General features: G+C 47.5%; 1 protein-coding gene across 1 annotated transcript in view; it reads right to left on the bottom strand.

Annotated features, from left to right (window-relative positions):
• Window positions 1-15,520, bottom strand: part of LOC148508071 (uncharacterized) — a 92,345-nt gene that overhangs the window by 66,433 nt on the left and 10,392 nt on the right. The window contains exons 2-3 of the mRNA XM_088445298.1: window positions 6,363-6,527; window positions 3,459-3,650 (exon numbers count right to left, since the gene is read on the bottom strand). Of these exons, the coding sequence (XP_088301424.1) occupies window positions 3,459-3,650; window positions 6,363-6,440 (270 nt within the window). The 5' untranslated portion in view covers window positions 6,441-6,527. The remainder of the gene's footprint in view (window positions 1-3,458; window positions 3,651-6,362; window positions 6,528-15,520) is intronic.

The raw sequence follows: 15,520 nt of genomic DNA, 5'->3' as shown, positions 1-15,520 counted from the left end.
TAAGTGCTTTATGTCACATCACTCACTGGTAGTAATGCACTCGGATCAGACTGCCCGTCCTCAGCTTATAGAACTAACATGGGTCATTGCCAGGAACGATAAAAGAGGTAAGCCTCTGTTTCATCCCAGAACGATGAAAGAGGTAAGCCTCTGTTTCAGACAGGAATTATGAGAGAAGTAAACCTCTGTTACAGCCAGGAACTATGAGAGTGGTAAGCTTCTGTTACAACGAAGAGAGAGGTAAGCCTCTGTTACCGCCAGGAACGATGAGAGAGGTAAGCCTCTGTTACTGCCAGGAACTATGAGAGGTAAGCTTCTGTTACCACGAAGAGAGAGGTAAGCCTCTGTTACAGCCCGGAACGATGAGAGAGGTAAGCCTCTGTTACAGCCAGGAACTATGAGAGATGTAAGCCTCTGTTACAGCCCGGAACGATGAAAGAGGTAAGCCTCTGATACAGCCTGGAACGATGAGAGAGGTAAGCCTCTGATACAGCCTGGAACGATGAGAGATGTAAGCCTCTGTTACAGCCAGGAACTATGAGAGAGGTAAGCCTCTGTTACTGCCAGGAATTATGAGTGGTAAGCTTCTGTTACCACGAAGAGAGAGGTAAGCCTCTGTTACAGCCCGGAACGATGAGAGAGGTAAGCCTCTGTTACAGCCAGGAACTATGAGAGAGGTAAGCCTCTGATACAGCCCGGAACGATGAGAGAGATAAGCCTCTGTTACAGCCCGGAACGATGAGAGAGGTAAACCTCTGTTACAGCCAGGAACGATGAGAGAGGTAAGCCTCTGATACAGCCTGGAACGATGAGAGATGTAAGCCTCTGTTACAGCCAGGAACTATGAGAGAGGTAAGCCTCTGTTACTGCCAGGAACTATGAGAGAGGTAAGCCTCTGTTACTGCCAGGAACTATGAGAGGTAAGCTTCTGTTACCACGAAGAGAGAGGTAAGCCTCTGTTACAGCCCGGAACGATGAAAGAGGTAAGCCTCTGATACAGCCTGGAACGATGAGAGAGGTAAGCCTCTGATACAGCCTGGAACGATGAGAGATGTAAGCCTCTGTTACAGCCAGGAACTATGAGAGAGGTAAGCCTCTGTTACAGCCAGGAACTATGAGAGAGGTAAGCCTCTGATACAGCCCGGAACGATGAGAGAGGTAAGCCTCTGTTACAGCCCGGAACGATGAGAGAGGTAAACCTCTGTTACAGCCAGGAACTATGAGAGAGGTAAGCTTCTGTTACAACGAAGAGAGAGGTAAGCCTCTGTTACCGCCAGGAACGATGAGAGAGGTAAGCCTCTGTTACTGCCAGGAACTATGAGAGGTAAGCTTCTGTTACCACGAAGAGAGAGGTAAGCCTCTGTTACAGCCCGGAACGATGAGAGAGGTAAGCCTCTGTTACAGCCAGGAACTATGAGAGAGGTAAGCCTCTGATACAGCCCGGAACGATGAGAGAGGTAAGCCTCTGATACAGCCCGGAACGATGAGAGAGGTAAACCTCTGTTACAGCCAGGAACGATGAGAGAGGTAAGCCTCTGATACAGCCTGGAACGATGAGAGATGTAAGCCTCTGTTACAGCCAGGAACTATGAGAGAGGTAAGCCTCTGTTACTGCCAGGAACTATGAGAGGTAAGCTTCTGTTACCACGAAGAGAGAGGTAAGCCTCTGTTACAGCCCGGAACGATGAAAGAGGTAAGCCTCTGATACAGCCTGGAACGATGAGAGAGGTAAGCCTCTGTTACAGCCAGGAACTATGAGAGAGGTAAGCCTCTGATACAGCCCGGAACGATGAGAGAGGTAAGCCTCTGATACAGCCCGGAACGATGAGAGAGGTAAGCCTCTGTTACAGCCCGGAACGATGAGAGAGGTAAACCTCTGTTACAGCCAGGAACTATGAGAGAGGTAAGCTTCTGTTACAACGAAGAGAGAGGTAAGCCTCTGTTACCGCCAGGAACGATGAGAGAGGTAAGCCTCTGTTACTGCCAGGAACTATGAGAGGTAAGCTTCTGTTACCACGAAGAGAGAGGTAAGCCTCTGTTACAGCCCGGAACGATGAGAGAGGTAAGCCTCTGTTACAGCCAGGAACTATGAGAGATGTAAGCCTCTGTTACAGCCCGGAACGATGAAAGAGGTAAGCCTCTGATACAGCCTGGAACGATGAGAGAGGTAAGCCTCTGATACAGCCTGGAACGATGAGAGATGTAAGCCTCTGTTACAGCCAGGAACTATGAGAGAGTTAAGCCTCTGTTACAGCCAGGAACGATAGAGAGGTCAGCCTCTGTTACAGCCAGGAATGATGAGAGAAGTAAGCCTCTGTTACAGCTGGGAATGATGAGAGTGGTAAGCCTCTGTTACAGGTGGGAATGATGAGAAAGGTAAGCCTGTTACAGCCTGAAACGAAGAGAGACGTAAGCCTCTGTTACAGCCGGGAAAGATGAGAGAGGTAAGCCTCTGTTTAAGCCCTGAACGATGAGAGAGGTAAGCCTCTGTTACAGCTGGGAACTATGAGAGAGGTAAGCTTTTGTTACAGCCTGTAACAAAGAGAGGTAAGCCTCTGTTACAGCTGGGAACGATGAGAGAGGTAAGCCTCTGTATAAGAGACCATACACACTAACTGACCTAGACAGAAAAAGATACAGGTGATGTGGAGAAGCCTCTTTATAGACATTACCCTTTGTGGGGACTGCCATAGAGTACTGACATAGAAAGTCACCTTGTATATTGCTATATGGGGAGACCCTAAATCCCACCTACCTGATGCTCCTGCGAGATCCTGTTATTCTCCTCTACACACCCCTGTGAATAAAGCGGACGGGGACATCTCTCTGGGGTATTTTTGTTACTGGGTCCATCTGTAGCAGACACACAGTGGCTGAGTACAATGTATATATGTGCTTATCAGATGTGTGTATATAGGCGGCCCCAATAACCGATCTCCCCTGTACAATATATTACAGTCTCCTCTTACCCAGTGATATGAGGGGCCGGTGATTCTCCATCATCACGTCATTGTACAGAGCCCTGTGTTCCTCTATATACTCCCCCTCCTGCATGGACACATAGACAGGGACATCCTGACACCTTTTAGCTGAGGTGGCTAAACTCGGTCCTTGAGAGCTACCAACAGTTCACATTTTCCAGGTCTCCTCACAGAATCACAAGTGAAATAATTAGCTCCACCTGTGGATCTTTCAAAATGTGTCAGTGAGTAATGACTACACCTGTGCACCTGCTGGGTGACCTGGAAAACTGGAACTGTTGGTAGCTCTCGAGGACAGAGTTCGGCCACCCGTGCCTTATAGGAGCATGACACACACACACACAATGATAGAGTCATCACCGAGACACATCCCCTGGTGTTACTGTATAATGTCCCATTCCCAGCAGTTACCTCTCCAGTCATCACCCAGACACAGCCCCTGGTGTTACTGTATAATGTCCCATTCCCAGCAGTCACCTCTCCAGTCAGCAGCTGAATGATCTTGTTGGCGAGTTCCATGATCTTCTGGTCATTGTGTCTCTCATGTATCAGTGAGTGAGGTGGAGGCACCGTGATGAGGCTCTGGGTCCTGCTCAGTCCTCCTGATACACGGGGATGGCTGCTGGGTGTCTCACACTCATCGGATGTCTTTTTCACTACTGTGTAATCCTGTGTATTGGGGGAGACATCAATACAAGGGTAAAATTATACTCATGGACCCGTTTATTGTCATCAGCGCATAATATGCAAGAAGGTTCTGTCTTACAAATAAAACCCCTATTATACAGTCAGGTGCATAAATATTGGGACATTGACAGAATTTTCATATTTTGTCCTCTATTCACCACAATGGCTTTGAAATGAAACAAACAAGATGTGCTTTAACTGCAGACTTTCAGATTTAATTTGAGGGTAATTACATCCAAATCAGGTGAACGGTGTAGGAATTACAACGGTTTCTATATGTGCCTCCCACTTTTTAAGGGGCCAAATGTAATGGGACAAACCAAACAATCCTAAATCTAACTTTCACTTTTTAATACTTTGTTGCAAATCCTTTGCAGGCAATTACAGCCTGAAGTCTGGAACGCATAGACATCACCAGATGCTGGGTTTCATCCCCTCTGCCAGGCCTCTACTGCAAATGTCTTCAATTCCTGCTTGTTCTTGGGGCATGTTCCTTTCAGTTTTGTCTTCATCAAGTGAAATGCATGCTCAATCGGATTCAGGTCAGGGGATTGACTTGGCCATTGCATAACATTCCACTTTTTAGCCTTAAAAAACTCTTTGGTTGCTTTTGCAGTATGCTTCGGGTCATTGTCCATCTGCACTGTGAAGCGCCGTCCAATGAGTTCTGAAGCATTTGACTGAATATGAGCAGATAATATTGCCCGAAACACTTCAGAATTCATTCTACTGCTTTTGTCAGCAGTCACATCATCAATAAATACAAGGGAACCAGTTCCATTGGCAGCCATACATGCCCACGCCATGACACTACCACCACTATGCTTCATTGATGAGGTGGTATGTTTTGGATCATGAGCAGTTCCTTTCCTTCTCCATACTCTTCTCTTCCCATCACTCTGGTACAAGTTGACCTTTGTCTCATCTGTCCATAGGATGTTGTTCCAGAACCGTAATGGCTTTTTTAGATGTTGTTTGGCAAACTCTAATCTGGTCTTCCTGTTTTTGTGGATCACCAATGGTTTACATCTTGTGGTGAACCCTCTATATTCACTCTTGTGAAGTCTTCTCTTGATTGTTGACTTTGACACATATACACCTACCTCCTGGAGAGTGTTCTTGATTTGGCCAACTATTGTGAAGGGGTTTTTCTTCACCAGGGATATAGGGCCTGATTCAGACCCACTCGCTCGCAAGTGGGTCGATGGTGTGCACTGCACATGCGCACGACGGAGGGAGCTCCGTCGTGCGCATGCGCGAGATGCGACGAGCGAAGGACTTTCCTTCGCTCGTTGTGTCTGATCAAAGGGGGCGTGCTGTCGATGTTGATTGACAGCACGCCCCCTTTGGTGGGCGTGCCGGGGGCGTGCCTCCCAGACGGGGGCGTTCCCAAGGGAACGCCTATCGTCAGAAGCCGGCCCCACTGACATCACTAGTGATGTCAGTAGATGTGATTTTGGCTCTGATAGAGCCAAAATCACTCCGGGCCTTGCGGTTGAGAAACTCAACCGCAAGCTTCGGCTCGCAGTGGCGATGGTCAAGACCATCGCGACCATCAACCTGCACGCTCGTATAGGCTGTGGGTGGTGACCCACAGCTATACGAGCGTCAAGGAGGACGCTCCATAATTATGGAGGTGGGCCCTGATTCAGAGCGAGCGCTCTGGTCAGAGCGTCCGGCTCTGAATCAGGGCCATAATTCTGTCATCCACCACAGTTGTTTTCCGTGGTCTTCCGAGTCTTTTGATGTTGCTGAGCTCTCCGTGCGTTCTTTCTTTTTAAGAATGTTCCAAACAGTTGATTTGGCCACACCTAATGTTTTTGCCATCTCTCTGATGGGTTTGTTTTGATTTTTCAGCCTAATGATGGCTTGCTTCACTGATAGTGACAGCTCTTTGGATCTCATATTGAGAGTCGACAGCAACTGATTCCAAATGCAAATGTCACACCTAGAATCAACTCCAGATTTTACCTGCTTAATTGATAATGAAATAACAAGGCAATAGCCCACACCTGTCCATGAAATAGCTTTTGAGTTGATAGTTCCATTACTTTTGGCCCCTTAAAAAGTGGGAGGCACATATAGAAACCGTTGTAATTCCTACACCGTTCACCTGATTTGGATGTAATTACCCTCATATTAAATCTGAAAGTCTGCAGTTAAAGCACATCTTGTTTGTTTCATTTCAAAGCCATTGTGGTGGTGAATAGAGGACAAAATATGAAAATTCTGTCAATGTCCCAATATTTATGCACCTGACTATCTGTAACTGTATACCATATATAGGAAAGAGGACAGAATATAGCACATCTCCTGCCATCTTCATTTCAGTGATAGAAAAGAAACAAAACTAGATACTGTGAGCAATGTAATATATCCCAGCTCCTGTGAGGACTGAGGCACTGATACTATATCTCCCTGTATTATTACTATATATATAAGTGACATCACTGTGACACTCCCAGATCCCTTCACCTCCCCAGTCATGTCCCTGTATTATTAGTATAGATATAAGTGACATCACTGTGACACTCCCAGATCCCTTCACCTCCCCAGTCATGTCCCTGTATTATTAGTATAGATATAAGTGACATCACTGTGACACTCCCAGATCCCTTCACCTCCCCAGTCATGTCCCTGTATTATTACTATAGATATAAGTGATGTCACTGTGACACTCCCAGACCCTCTCACCTCCCCAGTCAGCAGGTCGATGATCTCCAGGGTGAGATTTAGTATCCTCTCAGTCATCTGACTCCTGTCCTTGCCCATCCTCAGTGATCAGTGATTTATACAGGACACATCTCACCCTCACGTGACTTCTATTGACAAGGATCTGACGCCTCACTGCACAGAAATCTAGAAATAAATATTATTAGAAGCAATTTCTTACCAGTTATTTATGTAGTGCGCACATATTACACAGCTATTTACAGGGAATATTTAGTCACATCTGTCCCTGCCCCAGGGGAGCTTACAATCTACATTTCCTACCACATGGATAGTGTACACACACACACGCCAACTAACCTACCAATGTGGCTTCGGAGAGTGTGAGGAATCCAGATAACCTGGAAGAAACCAATGCAAACAGGGGGAGAACATACAGATCCACACATACAGGACCTTGGTTTGGAATTAAATTCACGACCCCAGAGAAGAGTAGAAATGCTGTCCATTATGCTATCGTGTTGCCTATATAAATGTAAGCGTACACCACTAATCCCCTCATTCCCAGAGCCATAGAGTCTAGGTCAGTGTTTCTCAGAAGTTCCTCTGACCCAGCTTCATAGGGCTGCTCAGTGACCACTACATGTCATTGCTGGAGGTTACACCAATGGTTCTCTCGTGACTAGAAGTCCTGGACCTCCACGACACATACGTGATGCAATTTGCCTGAGGAAGTGGACCTAATTCGTGTATAGGGGGTTACACCGATTCTCCCACGTGCACCCCTCTATTAGTGACTTGGTAACCATGGAGCTTTCCTTGGTGAGAGGGTTAATAGCTCCCTCACTAGATTTGAAGATGTTGCTCCCCAGTGTTCCAGTATTGGGGGCAGAGTAAATGATGACTTGTTATCGTGGATGCCTTGTATGCAGATGCCCTCCCACTGGGCGTGAGTGTTTTGCAGGAGCTACTTCAAATTTTACTGTGCAGCCACAAAGCTCTAGTTACACCCGTGGTACTGAGACACCTATTCTGGGAGTTGGAAGAGATGGAATTGGTAACCTAACACCTGTTCTCAAACAGATAGAACTACTGCTCCAACACCTATTCCAGCAGCTGGAATGACCGGCTTGGCAACTTAGAGCCCTATTCCGGCACCCAGAATGGATGGTTGAGGCACTGGGAAACCTAACTGGGGCAGCTTGAAGAGATGGCCAAGGTTCTTGTAGCCCTATTCTGGCATCTAGAATTGCTGGCTAACGTACTCAGACTCCAATCTGGCAGCCCAAACACCTGGCTAACATACTCAGAGCTCACTCCGCCACGGTTGGTTAAGAGTGTCAGAGCTCTAATCCAGCATCGGGAACGGATTGATAATGCACTTAAAACTCCATTCTGGCATCCAGAATAGATGGCAAACATACTCCAGCTGTTTGAGCACCCAGAACGGCAGGCTAACATACAGATCTGGTCACAATGTGCAGTGATAGAGAAGGTACGGTAGTGGTGAGGGTGCATGTATCCCCACCGTGTATGCAGATCATGCCAAGGAGCAGAGCTGGCTCCGTGCAGGGCTGCTGGGCTCCACTCTGCCCTGAACAGCAGCAGCTTCATACGAGGAGGCTGTAATTTCTGCCTGTAACACTAGGGATGGACACTGAAATCTGATGTTTACTCACCATCAATCATTGTTTTTATGGTAGTGTTTTTTACCATCCGATGGCGGCTTTCGATTGTTTGTCACCATCGGGTGGTAAGCATGCAAGGGTGTTCCGGTGGTGGCTTGTTTTTTTTTTTTTTTTAAATTGCTAATAGCTATGCCTCCCCTGGCTTCTTGGCTGCTGCCTGCATTAGGGAATCTTCATGGGTTAATCCTGGGTATGTAGTGTACCCTACAGTCCCCGCAGCATAGCGCGGGGACAGCCATTAGAATGTAAGCTCTGACGAGCAGGACCCTCATCCCTCTTGTGATTCTCCTTACTTATACTTCTCACTCCCCACTAGAGCACCTAACATGCCTTGTTGCATATTTGAGTGTTATGATCACTAATGCAGCAATGTGTATAAACCTTGTCCTGCTTTGTATTCTACAGTAAGTCACTGGTTTCTTGTTCACTTATTTATGTACCTTTATTTATATACAAAGATTGAATCCGCACATTAGAGAGGACACAGTATTATGTTGTTGCTTCAGACCCCGTCCCCAATCCCACCCCCTGCCTACCAAGCTGCAGTTATTTTTGCGTATGTGCATTATAAATAGTTTGACCATTGAATTCTTTTGATGCGATTGTTAGTTACCATCACATCGAAAGTTTCAAACATTTGATGGTTGGATTCCGATGTCCATCCCTAAGTAACGCATCCCCAAATGAGTATGTGCACTGAGAGTTGTACAGAGGCAGGGGGCACCGCAGTGAGCTGAGCCGTTCAGGAGAATTCCATATATTTACTAAATCCTGCTGACCCATTTTATAATCCCTAGGCATCAGAGCAATCAGTTACCAAGCAAGGTCTGCGCCATCTGTAATATAGTAACAACGGGGTCTGCGCCACCTGTATTATAGTAACAAAGGGGTTTGCGCCACCTGTATTATAGTAACAATGGGGTCTGCGCCACCTGTATTATAGTAACAGTATACGCCACCTGTATTATAACAACAATTGAGTCTGCACCACCTGTATTATAGTAAAAACGGGGTCTGTACCATCTGTATTATAGTAACAACGGGGTCTGCACCACCTGTATTATAGTAACAACGGGGTCTGCGCCACCTGTATTATAGTAACAACGGGGTCTGCGCCACCTGTATTATAGTAACAACGGGGTCTGCGCCACCTGTATTCTAGTAACAACGGGTTCTGCGCCACCTGTATTATAACAACAACTGAGTCTGCGCCACCTGTATTATAGGAACAACAGGGTCTGCGCCACCTATATTACAGTAACAACGGGGTCTGCGCCACCTGCATTATAGTAACAACGGGGTCTGCGCCACCTGTAATATAGTAACAACAGGGTCTGCGCCACCTGTAATATAGCAGCAACGGGGTCTGCGCCACCAGCAATATAGTAACAACGGGGTCTGTGTCACCTGTATTATAGTAACAACGGGGTCTACGCCACCTGTATTATAACAACTGAGTCTGCACCACCTGTATTATAGTAACAACGGGGTCTGCGCCACATGTATTATAATAACAATGGGGTCTGCGCCACCTGTATTATAACAACAACTGAGTCTGCGCCACCTATATTATAGTATAAACGGGGTCTGCGCCACCTGTATTATAGTAACAACGGGGTCTGCGCCACCGGTATTACAGGAACAACGGGGTCTGCGCCACCTGTATTACAGGAACAACGGGGTCTGCGCCACCTGTATTACAGTAACAACGGGGTCTGCGCCATATGTATTATAGTAACAACGGGGTCTGCGCCACCTGTATTATAGTAACAACGGGGTCTGCGCCACCTGTATTATAGTAACAACGGGGTCTGCGCCACCTGTATTATAACAACAACGGAGTCTGCGCCACCTGTATTATAGTAACAATGGGGTTTGCGCCACCTGTATTATAGGGGTTTGCGCCACCTGTATTATAGTAACAACTGGGTCTGAGCCACCTGTAATATAGCAGCAATGGGGTTTGCGCCACCTGCAATATAGTAACAACGGGGTCTGCGCCACCTGTATTATAGTAACAGTATGCGCCACCTGTATTATAACAACAACTGAGTCTGCGCCACCTGTATTATAGTAACAACGGGGTCTGCGCCACCTGTAATATAGTAACAACAGTGTTTGCGCCACCTGTAATATAGCAGCAACGGGGTCTGTGTCACCTGTATGATAGCAGTAACGGGGTCTGCGCCATCTGTAATATAGCAACAACGGGGTCTGCGCCACCTGTATTATAGCAACAACGGGGTCTGCGCCACCTGTATTATAGTAACAACGGGTTCTGCGCCACCTGTATTATAACAACAACTGAGTCTGCGCCACCTGTATTATAGGAACAACAGGGTCTGCGCCACCTGTATTACAGTAACAACGGGGTCTGCGCCACCTGCATTATAGTAACAACGGGGTCTGCGCCACCTGTAATATAGTAACAACAGGGTCTGCGCCACCTGTAATATAGCAGGAACCAGCAATATAGTAACAACGGGGTCTGTGTCACCTGTATTATAGTAACAATGGGGTCTGCACCATCTGTAATATAGCAACAACGGGGTCTGCGCCACCTGTATTATAGTAACAACGGGGTCTGCGCCATCTGTAATATAGCAACAAAAGGGGTCTATGCCACCTGTATTATAACAACTGAGTCTGCACCACCTGTATTATAGTAACAACGGGGTCTGCGCCACATGTATTATAGTAACAATGGGGTCTGCGCCACCTGTATTATAACAACAACTGAGTCTGCGCCACCTGTATTACAGGAACAACAGGGTCTGCGCCACCTGTATTACAGTAACAACGGGGTCTGCGCCATATGTATTATAGTAACAACGGGGTCTGCGCCACATGTATTATAGTAACAATGGGGTCTGCGCCACCTGTATTATAGTAACAACGGGGTCTGCGCCACCTGTATTATAGTAACAACGGGGTCTGCGCCACATGTATTATAGTAACAATGGGGTCTGCGCCACCTGTATTATAGTAACAACGGGGTCTGCGCCACCTGTATTATAGTAACAACGGGTTCTGCGCCACCTGTATTATAACAACAACGGAGTCTGCGCCACCTGTATTATAGTAACAATGGGGTCTGCGCCACCTGTATTATAGGGGTTTGCGCCACCTGTATTATAGGGGTTTGCGCCACCTGTATTATAGGGGTTTGCGCCACCTGTATTATAGGGGTTTGCGCCACCTGTATTATAGGGGTTTGCGCCACCTGTATTATAGGGGTTTGCGCCACCTGTATTATAGAGGTTTGCGCCACCTGTATTATAGGGGTTTGCGCCACCTGTATTATAGGGGTTTGCGCCACCTGTATTATAATAACAACGGGGTCTGCGCCACCTGTAATATAGCAGCAATGGGGTTTGCGCCACCTGCAATATAGTAACAACGGGGTCTGCGCCACCTGTATTATAGTAACAGTATGCGCCACCTGTATTATAACAACAACGGGGTCTGCGCCACCTGTATTATAGTAACAACGGGGTCTGCGCCACCTGTAATATAGTAACAACAGTGTTTGCGCCACCTGTAATATAGCAGCAACGGGGTCTATGTCACCTGTATGATAGCAGCAACGGGGTCTGTGCCATCTGTAATATAGCAACAACGGGGTCTGCGCCACCTGTATTATAGTAACAACGGGGTCAGCACCACCTGTATTATAGTAACAACGGGGTCTGCACCATCTGTAATATAGCAACAAAGGGGTCTGCGCCACCTGTATTATAGTAACAACGGGGTCTACGCCACCTGTATTATAGTAACAACGGGGTCTGCGCCACCTTTATTATTGTAACAACGGGGTCTACGCCACCTGTATTATAGTAACAACGGGGTCTACGCCACCTGTATTATTGTAACAACGGGGTCTGCGCCACCTGCATTATAGTAACAATGGGGTCTGCGCCAACTGTATTATAGTAACAACTAAGGGCCTCATTCAGAGCCGTACGCTCTGAGCAGAGCGCACGCTCTGAATGAGGGCCGTCCTCCATAACTATGGAGCATCCTCCTGGACGCTCGTATAGCTGTGGGTCACCACCCACAGCCTATACGAGCGTGCAGTTTGATGGCCGCGATGGTCTTGACCATCGCGACCATCGAAACTGCAAGCCGGAGCCTGCGGTTGAGGACTTTCCTTCGCTCGTCGCGTCTGGCGCATGCGCACGACGGAGCTCCCTCCGTCGTGCGCATGCTCAGTGCAGAACATCGACCCACTTGCGAGCGGACAGCCGCTTGCGAGTGGGTCTGAATCAGGCCCTAAGTCTGCACTAACTGTATTATAGTAACAACGGAGTCTGCACCACCTGTATTATAGTAACAACGGGGTCTGTGCCACCTGTATTATAACAACGGGGTCTGCGCCACCTGTATTATAACTACAACTGAGTCTGTGCCACCTGTATTATAGTAACGGGGTCTGCTCCACCTGTATTATAGTAACAACGGGGTCTGCGCCATCTGTATTATAGTAACAACGGGCTCTGCGCCACCTGTATTATAGTAATAACGGGGTCTGCGCCACATGTATTATAACAACAACGGGGTCTGCACCACCTGTATTCTAACAACGACTGATTCTGCACCACCTGTATTATAGTAATAACGGGGTCTGCGCCACCTGTATTATAGTAACAACGGGGTCTGCGCCACCTGTATTATAACAACAACGGGGACTGCGCCACCTATATTATAACAACAATTGGATCTGCGCCACATGTATTATAACAGCAACGGGGTCTGCATCACCTGTATTATAACAACAGGGTCTGCGCCACCTGTATTATAGTAACAGTATGCGCCACCTGTATTCTAACAACAACTGAGTCTGCACCACCTGTATTATAGTAACAACGAGGTCTGCGCCACTTGTATCATAGTAACAATGGGGTCTGCGCAACCTGTATTATAGTAACAACGGGGTCTGCGCCACCTGTATTATAGTAACAACGGGGTCTGCACCACCTGTATTATAGTAACAATGGGGTCTGCGCCACATGTATTATAACAGCAACGGGGTCTGCATCACCTGTATTATGACAACAACAGGGTCTGCGCCACCTGTATTATAGTAACAGTATGCGCCACCTGTATTCTAACAACAACTGAGTCTGCACCACCTGTATTATAGTAACAACGAGGTCTGCACCACCTGTATTATAGTAACAACGGGGTCTGCGCCACCTGTATTATAGTAACAACGGGGTCTGCGCCACCTGTATTATAGTAACAACGGGGTCTGCGCCACCTGTATTATAGGGGTTTGCGCCACCTGCATTATAGTAACAACGGGGTCTGCGCCACCTGTAATATAGTAACAACGGGGTCTGCGCCACCTGTAATATAGCAGCAACGGGGTCTGCGCCACCTGCAATATAGTAACAACGGGGTCTGCGTCACCTGTATCATAGCAGCAACGGGGTCTGCGCCACCTGTATAACAACAACGGGGTCTGCGCCACCTGTAATAAAGTAACAACGGGGTCTGCGCCACCTGTAATATAGCAGCAACGGGGTTTGCGCCACCTGCAATATAGTAACAACGGGGTCTGCGTCACCTGTATCATAGCAGCAATGGGGTCTGCGCCACCTGTATTATAGTAACAATTGGATCTGCGCCACATGTATTATAACAGCAACGGGGTCTGCATCACCTGTATTATAACAACAGGGTCTGCGCCACCTGTATTATAGTAACAGTATGCGCCACCTGTATTCTCACAACAACTGAGTCTGCACCACCTGTATTATAGTAACAACGAGGTCTGCGCCACCTGTATCATAGTAACAACGGGGTCTGCGCCACCTGTATTATAGTAACAACGGGGTCTGCGCCACCTGTATTATAGTAACAACGGGGTCTGCACCACCTGTATTATAGTAACAACGGGGTCTGCGCCACCTGTATTATAGTAACAACGGGGTCTGCGCCACCTGTATTATAGGGGTTTGCGCCACCTGTATTATAGTAACAACGGGGTCTGCGCCACCTGTAATATAGTAACAACGGGGTCTGCGCCACCTGTAGTATAGCAGCAACGGGGTTTGCGCCACCTGCAATATAGCAGCAACGGGGTCTGCGTCACCTGTATCATAGCAGCAACGGGGTCTGCGCCACCTGTATAACAACAACAGGGTCTGCGCCACCTGTAATATAGCAACAACGGGGTCTGCGCCACCTGTAATATAGCAGCAACGGGGTTTGCGCCACCTGCAATATAGTAACAACGGGGTCTGCGTCACCTGTATCATAGCAGCAATGGGGTCTGCGCCACCTGTATTATAATAACAACTAAGTCTGCGCCACCTGTATTATAGTAAAAACGGGGTCTGCACCACCTGTATTATAGTAACAACGGGGTCTGCGCCATCTGTATAACAACAACGGGGTTTGCGCCACCTGCAATATAGTAACAACGGGGTCTGCGTCACCTGTATCATAGCAGCAATGGGGTCTGCGCCACCTGTATTATAACAACTAAGTCTGCGCCACCTGTATTATAGTAAAAACGGGGTCTGCACCACCTGTATTATAGTAACAACGGGGTCTGCGCCATCTGTATTATAGTAACAACGGGGTCTGCGCCACCTGTATTATAGTAATAACGGGGTCTGTGCCACATGTATTATAACAACAACGGGGTCTGCACCACCTGTATTCTAACAACGACTGATTCTGCACCACCTGTATTATAGTAATAACGGGGTCTGCGCCACCTGTATTATAGTAACAACGGGGTCTGCGCCACCTGTATTATAACAACAACGGGGACTGCGCCACCTGTATTATAGTAACAATTGGATCTGCGCCACATGTATTATAACAGCAACGGGGTCTGCATCACCTGTATTATAACAACAGGGTCTGCGCCACCTGTATTATAGTAACAGTATGCGCCACCTGTATTCTAACAACAACTGAGTCTGCACCACCTGTATTATAGTAACAACGAGGTCTGCGCCACTTGTATCATAGTAACAATGGGGTCTGCGCCACCTGTATTATAGTAACAACGGGGTCTGCGCCACCTGTATTATAGTAACAACGGCGTCTGCGCCACCTGTATTATAGTAACAATGGGGTCTGCGCCACATGTATTATAACAGCAACGGGGTCTGCATCACCTGTATTATAACAACAACAGGGTCTGCGCCACCTGTATTATAGTAACAGTATGCGCCACCTGTATTCTAACAACAACTGAGTCTGCACCACCTGTATTATAGTAACAACGAGGTCTGCGCCACCTGTATTATAGTAACAATGGGGTCTGCGCCACCTGTATTATAGTAACAACGGGGTCTGCGCCACCTGTATTATAGTAACAACGGGGTCTGCGCCACCTGTATTATAGTAACAACGGGGTCTGCGCCACCTGTATTATAGGGGTTTGCGCCACCTGCATTATAGTAACAACGGGGTCTGCGCCACCTGTAATATAGTAACAACGGGGTCTGCGCCACCTGTAATATAGCAGCAACG

Source organism: Taudactylus pleione, unplaced genomic scaffold, assembly GCF_031769625.1.
Source record: "Taudactylus pleione unplaced genomic scaffold, aTauple2 ptg000377l, whole genome shotgun sequence".
NCBI classification, from domain to species: Eukaryota; Metazoa; Chordata; class Amphibia; order Anura; family Myobatrachidae; genus Taudactylus; species Taudactylus pleione.
The sequence above is the reverse complement of the archived record's forward strand: the minus strand, read 5'-3'. Positions and strand labels throughout refer to the sequence as shown.